Source organism: Parasteatoda tepidariorum, chromosome 10 (genome assembly GCF_982258835.1).
Source record: "Parasteatoda tepidariorum strain Cologne lab strain chromosome 10, Ptep-v5.0, whole genome shotgun sequence".
NCBI lineage: Eukaryota > Metazoa > Arthropoda > Arachnida > Araneae > Theridiidae > Parasteatoda > Parasteatoda tepidariorum.
The window spans coordinates 102,983,292-102,990,159 of NC_141764.1; the positions used below are offsets into that span (position 1 = coordinate 102,983,292).

Here is a 6,868-nt window from a genome sequence, read left to right on the forward strand (position 1 = left end):
TCTTGTTAAATCTTACTCTGATTGACCTGTGATGTAAAAAATCCGAGATCCATGCCAAGATGTAGTTTAATTAACAATTTATGTTTCGACACTCTATCGAATGCTTTTGTACGATCTAAGATACAATGTGCTCTGGAAATAATTAATGTTAAAAGTGGTATCAAATTTTAATATTTACCAGTCGAGGTTTTTTACAAATGTTATTAATATATCCAGACGAATTACGCATTTCGAAATTTCACAATTTTCTTTCAAATGTTGCTATTCATTTTCATGCAAATTTTAAACCAACTGCGTTAAAAGGAAATATCTAAAACTCTGTTTGTTTCCAAATAAGATATTTTGAGAACTGTTCACACTATAGAAATTAAGTTTATTCTTAGGTCTATATTAACATTTTTAGTCACTTGAAAGTGGCTAATTTATATATTCAGGAATTATTATAACATTCAATAGTTTTGGAGAAAAGTAAAGATACGATTTTTAAAATTATTTTTATTCGGAAAGCTTTCGACCTTCATTTACTATAGTTGATACAACTGTGGTACAAATAGCATCACTTCTAAAAGTTTTGATTATAAAATTCTTAAATATGATCTCGATTTTGACGTTTGAAAAAAATGTATTGAGTAATTATCTGTTTTAGCACAGTAGACGCATCAAAACTTTTTTCGGGAAAGCAACAGTTTCTTGATGATTCTCGTTAAAAAAAATGCTTTTCATATGTTTGTTAACTGATGGTGTTTTCAATTCTAGAAAAGCAGTTAGAGCCGCATTGCTTCTGCTTCCTCTCTTAGGCATTACCAACATCTTCGACATGATACCGGGTCCCGTAGAGGGAACACCTCAAGAATTTGCAGCCTGGGCCTACACGGCACACATTCTTTCTGCTTCGCAGGGTTTCTTCATATCGCTCTTCTATTGTTTCTTAAACAAAGAGGTAAGTAAAATACTATCCAAGTAGAATTCTGACACTCTAAAGGAACACTACATTTCTCTAAATTGAGCCTTTCATACATAAGGTGTAGTTTAAATACTAAAAATGGAATAATCTTAGCATTCACACCATACGAGAAGCATTTTCACTTCCGAAAATACTAGTGCAGACGCAGTTTGAATATCGTGAGTAGTTTGTTTGAAATCCAGAATGAGCAGGCGCAAGTTTTTTACGCTGCTATACATCAACAGAAATAAAAGATGCATGAATGTTTGAAAGATGTATGAATGTTTTTAGTGGTGTCATAAGGATAGGTATATTTTAGTTTTTAGGTAAATCTCTGCAAACAGTCTTAAATTATTTAATAATGCGTCATTCCTATCCGTTTCTGTTTTATTAAACCTAAATAGAATTCATCATCGAATTCATCCTATACTTTTGATATTCTCTCTCTGCTACGCGTATGTTTGATTTACAGACTAATTTTGTTTTAAGAATAAGTAAATGAATGATTCATAATGTATAATGTAGCGTAATAATAAAAATTTACTGACTCTTTATGTGTATCCTTTCATGTTGTAATTATAAATTTTAGCGTCGCTACATTTCAGAAATGGGGGCAGCTACTTCCCTGCAAGTAGTGCTATTCTCAATGTTTCATTACACCAGAAACTATACTTGGTACTGTGGAGTGGAATACTTAGTAAAGCATTTTTTTTTTCGCACTGAAAATTCATATTTTCCATGTAAAGTTACATACAAAAATATACCTCACACGTTCTGATAGTTACTTCATAGCAAGGTAGAAACTGAAAACTTGTCACACGAACGTTTTATGCATTAAAATTATGTGTTTCATCGACCTATATAGGGTCTCATTCAATTAGTCGTAAAATTTAGAGTTGAAGAAAAAACGACTTAGCAAATATAACCACCTCCTCATTAACAGAAACCCTAACATGATTTGGAATATTTTGGAGAACAATTAAATTTAGAGTTCCACTTAGCGCTCTATATAGAATCTGTACATTTTTTTTAATAAACAACTAAGGATACATTTATTTGTAGTTATAAATAGAGCTTCATTTTGATAATTATTTATGATTTTCGAAAAAAGTACATTTTTTTAAATCATAGGTGCAGGAAGCTATCTGTAAACACTGGAACAACTACAGCTCTTCCAACAAGTCTTTGCTCGTATGCTGGTCGAAGACAGGTAAGTTTCTGAAATATCAGCTGCTTTGGATCATTTGAATATTTAATAATGTTGCCATTTGAAGTCATGAGACATTGAATACTGGAGAAAAATATTTTACACAGCATGTCTAATCTACATTCATATACCATCCAATGGGATTGGCGATAGTGTAGAATATTCAATAATGTTTAACTCCATATTTTAACCTAATATAGAGGACTAGGCAACTCCTAGATGAATCAATAAGTTAAATTCACTGAAGGATTTCTTTTTAAAGGAAAATAACATGGGCTTCGTTTCAGAGAGAAAAAAACTGCAAGAAACTCCCAATAGAAAGAAACCACATAGGTATGAGAAAGGATCGAAACGAGCTTATTATCGAAAAGAATTATTCAGACTCATTATCCAGTTTTCATATACTTTCTTACTATTTTCAGACTAGACAACTGTACAAAAATCCGTTTAATTCAGTTAATTAAATTTTACATTGATTTAAGAATTATAAAATAAATAACTATAAAAATGAATCATTATATCCATAAATATAGTAAGTAAATTCAATAATATATTTCACTCGGGTTTTCTATTCGCAAGTTATAGTTTTTTATCTTCTCGAGGTTGCCCTTTATGTGTCATATTAAATCTCGGATATCGATCTGGCATCGATACAAAAAAAATGATATCTCGGACATGGACAGGCTCAGACCTCAAAAAAAGAACTCATTTTAGAACTCCACCCATTAGTCAACCAACTAAGGATATTTTACGCCAGCATTGAGATTGGGGAGACCCAATAACAATAAAATTAATAGATCAACTTTCTTATAGATTCGAAAATGGAACTATTCACTTGAAAAGAAGACTCCATTTTTGTAACTATCTCTCTAGTTCATGATCACCACGGTAGAGTCAAATTTGTAAATGTGACTTTTATGACCTACTATACTTTAGAGCAGTGATTCTCAACCATTGTGCCGCGGCACTTTTGTGTACCGCCAAATTCTTAAAATGTGCCGCCAAATATTAGAAATGATAAAATAAAAATTATAATGCTTTTTTTTATTACGATATATATATATATATTCTTTTTATAATTTTTCCACGCTTTAACCGCGTGAACATCTTTGTCGGCCATTGTCTTGTCTCTGTCAATCTTAAAATAGGTTAAAATAAGAAGGAAATGTTTAAATTGTCTTAGACACAAAATTTTAAAAAATGTTGAAATAAGTAGGAAATTTAATGACTATTAAAATTATTAATTAACAAAGGCTAAAACAAGCTAAATATTAACTTTCAAATGGAAATAAAAGCTAATCATTAAAGTAAGCTATGCAATTAATAGTTATAAAAACAAATTAACAAAGGATAACTAACAAAAAAAGCAAACTAACAATTAATAATTAGCAAAAAAACTAACTGTTAATAACTATAGAAAACAAGCTAACAATTAATAACTAGCAAAAAAAATAAATAACTGTTACTAACTAATAAAAAATTAGTCGAAAGAAATAATTAATCTCTCAATAAACGTGCTTTCGTAGTACATATTATTTTATTTCACATTCAAAATTATTATCACAAACTACTTAACACAGTGTATTATAGTTAAGTAAACAACTTTTAAACTAATTTTTTTCATTGTGTGCCGTCAAATTTCGAAATCGTTAAAAGTGTGCTGCCACAAAAAAAAAGGTTGAGAATTACTGCTTTAGAGACTACCGTGCGTGTTATGTCAGTGCAAGCTGTGAGTTCGATTTTTCTCCAACAGAGAGAGTAAAATGGCGTTGTAAATCCATGGGCATTGCAAGTGTAAAAAATTAATATTTTACATATATTTTTAAACTGACCTTACATTTACAAGTGAATTTCACACTTGCATTTTATAAAACACTTTAGCTAATCATGTCTACTCGTAGTACTAGCATGTGTTAGGTTAGGTAAATTTTTACGTAGAAGCAAGATTATTTGCGCTCTATCCCTGAAAGAACTCTTTGCTTAAGAGCGATTAGCGTACAATTTTATTCGGACCCACTTGATAGAATCCCATTTCTGCGAGGAAACGTGGAAGTGTTCATGAAATGTAAAAATAAAATCCAAGTATCAATGTAAATGGGATACTAGTAATATCAAGTGTATGCAAAAAAAATTATTTTACTGTATTTGTTATGCCCGTTGTATGACAAAAAATGGCCGTAGAGTACCATTTTTTCCATTTAAGCACGAACCAAAAAAAAAAAGCCCTTACAAACCAAGAAACTAAAACAAAAACTATAAAACCAAGGTTTAAAAAACGAGCACTAGGTTTAGGTAGCACTAGGTAGTAGGTACTACTGCAAGTTTGATCGAGTTTAGTAGATTTTCGTTATGTGGTCTTAAGCTCCTCTAGTATAAATGATCAGCATAATTCTTTGAATTTTTCTATCTAGAGGGTTGTTCTCTTCCAAAGATACGGCCCATGACTGAAGAAGAAGAAGAGGAAGAATCGAAAGATGATCCCGTTTGATTTCCATGTTATTCCCTTTGTTCGATGCACTTTCTCCAAGAAAGATTTTGTATGTTTTTAACAAGACCTGTGATGGCATCAACCCTGTACTCTACCCATGTGTCTTTCACCTGATTTTCCTATACCAAGAATTAATGTATATATGTACTATAAAGAAACAAAAAAATAAAAATAAAAAAATTAAAATTTTTCTTTTTTTCCCCTCTCCACTCTTTTTTCTTGCAAGCAATCTATTTTTCTAAGGAAATGGATTTCGAAGATAATTGAGATAAATAGTCAAGGCCAGCAAAATATTGAAATAAAATATTCAGTTCCTCAAGTTTTATCTTAATAACAATTCTTAAAGTTTACATAAGACACAATTCTAATGTGTATTCATAAGAAACTTTACTTAGTAACAGTCTAATGGATGGAAGGAATGTACAGTGTGCCAAATAAAAAACAGACCACCCTGAGTAACTTTTGATCTAAAGATCGGATCTTCACGTTCTAGAACTCCATCTTAATGGCTCGAGGGGATGACTTCAAATAGGCTAATGAATTAATGCAGACGATATTTTAAGTTACGAAATCAGACACAAAAACGTACTTTCTCTGAATAAGCATACCTTTTTTTCGACGGATTCATATTTTTGACCCCCAAGATATGGGGGGGGGGTAGCCGCAATCTAGGAAATACTGAGAATACTGAGATTTTCTACATTTCCAACAATTCCAATCTAGGAAATAGGATCCCCATAGTTTGGTTCGGGAGAACGGTCCAAAGTTTGGACCCCCAAATGTTAATTTTATTTTTTGCGTATTTCGCCATATTTCGCTGACAATTATAAAATTCCTTTATCTAAAGATAATTCCATGCAAAACTATTCCATGCATATTTGCTATTTTTTATTATCTTATTTAATAACTGTCGTAATACTTTTGAATTATAATGCATATAAATGTTTGCATAATTTTAAAGTATCGAATTTTACATGGCAATTAACAAAATTTGAGCAAAATCTGCTGAATAATTCCCGAGAAATCAAATTTTGAACATAAAACTTCTTTAAAATTAGATCTCTCAACCAATTTCGCTCAAATTTTGAGTTTTGCCTTGTAAAATTTGATACTTTAAAAAGATGTAAAACATTGTATGTCTTATTTTTCAAATTTTTTTCGACTATTGCTAAATAAAATAATAAAAAATGGTAAATATTTGCTAAATTAAATTTTTGGATGGATTTATTTTTGAATAAACGAATTTTATAGTTGTGTGTAAGGATTTTTCGATTCTCCTAAAAAGTTCTCGAGATATTGCGAAATAGGCAAAAAATAAAATTAACATTAGGGGATCCAAACTTTGGATAAATTTTCTGGCTAAATTATGGGAACCTTATTTCCCAGATTGCGGCTACTCCCTATATTTTGGGGGTCAAAAATCCGAATTCGTTGAAAAAAAAGTTGTGTTTATTCAGAGAAAATACGTTTCCTGTCACTTCGCAGCTTAAAATATAGTCTGCACCAATTAATTAGCATGTTTGATGTCACCCCCTCAAACCATTATGATGGAATCCTAGATCATGAAGATCCGATCATTAGATCAAAGGCTATGTTCAGAGTGGTCCGTTTTTCCCTTTGCGCATTGCACAATGCAAAAAAATAAAAGCTTACACTTCATTGATTTTTATATTTGATCTTTTGATAGAATTTTCACTTACTAAGTATCAATTTTACATTTTCTAAGACCTAATCCCTTAAATATGTTAATTAGTTTGTGCAGACGACATCTTACGATATTGTAAGTTGAAAAATTAGTCATCAAAACGTATTTCATCAGAAAAAAAATATACAATAATTTTGATGATTTTTGATTATTCAGCTCTTCAAAATACGGGGGAGGGCTGATTAGGATTTTGATCTAAGGTTTAAGCAAGAGAGCGATCTAAAATTCAGCTCCCTTATTGTTATTTACTTTTTTCGTAGTTCGCCATATCTCCGGAAAGCTAAACAAAACATTTTTCACACAATTTTAAAACTTGTTGAACTTGTTGATAATTCCTTGTAAAAAGAATGTTTTATAATTATATATTATTTTTCATTTTTTTGATTTACCAATGATCAAAAAAACTTAGAATTGTGAAAGGTACACATACTTTTAAACTAGTTTAATCAACATAATTTTACATGACAAAATCAAGAACTTGAAACGGAATCGGTCGAACAGTTTTTGTGAAAAGAAACTTCAAAT

The 6,868-nt window shown here is 30.6% G+C and overlaps 1 protein-coding gene across 1 annotated transcript in view; it reads left to right on the forward strand.

Annotated features, from left to right (window-relative positions):
• LOC107442144 (PDF receptor) overlaps positions 1–4,818 on the forward strand; it is a 132,796-nt gene extending 127,978 nt beyond the window's left edge. The window contains exons 10-12 of the mRNA XM_071184360.2: positions 757–940; positions 2,075–2,153; positions 4,562–4,818. Of these exons, the coding sequence (XP_071040461.1) occupies positions 757–940; positions 2,075–2,153; positions 4,562–4,638 (340 nt within the window). The 3' untranslated portion in view covers positions 4,639–4,818. The remainder of the gene's footprint in view (positions 1–756; positions 941–2,074; positions 2,154–4,561) is intronic.
• Positions 4,819–6,868: the final 2,050 nt, after the last annotated feature.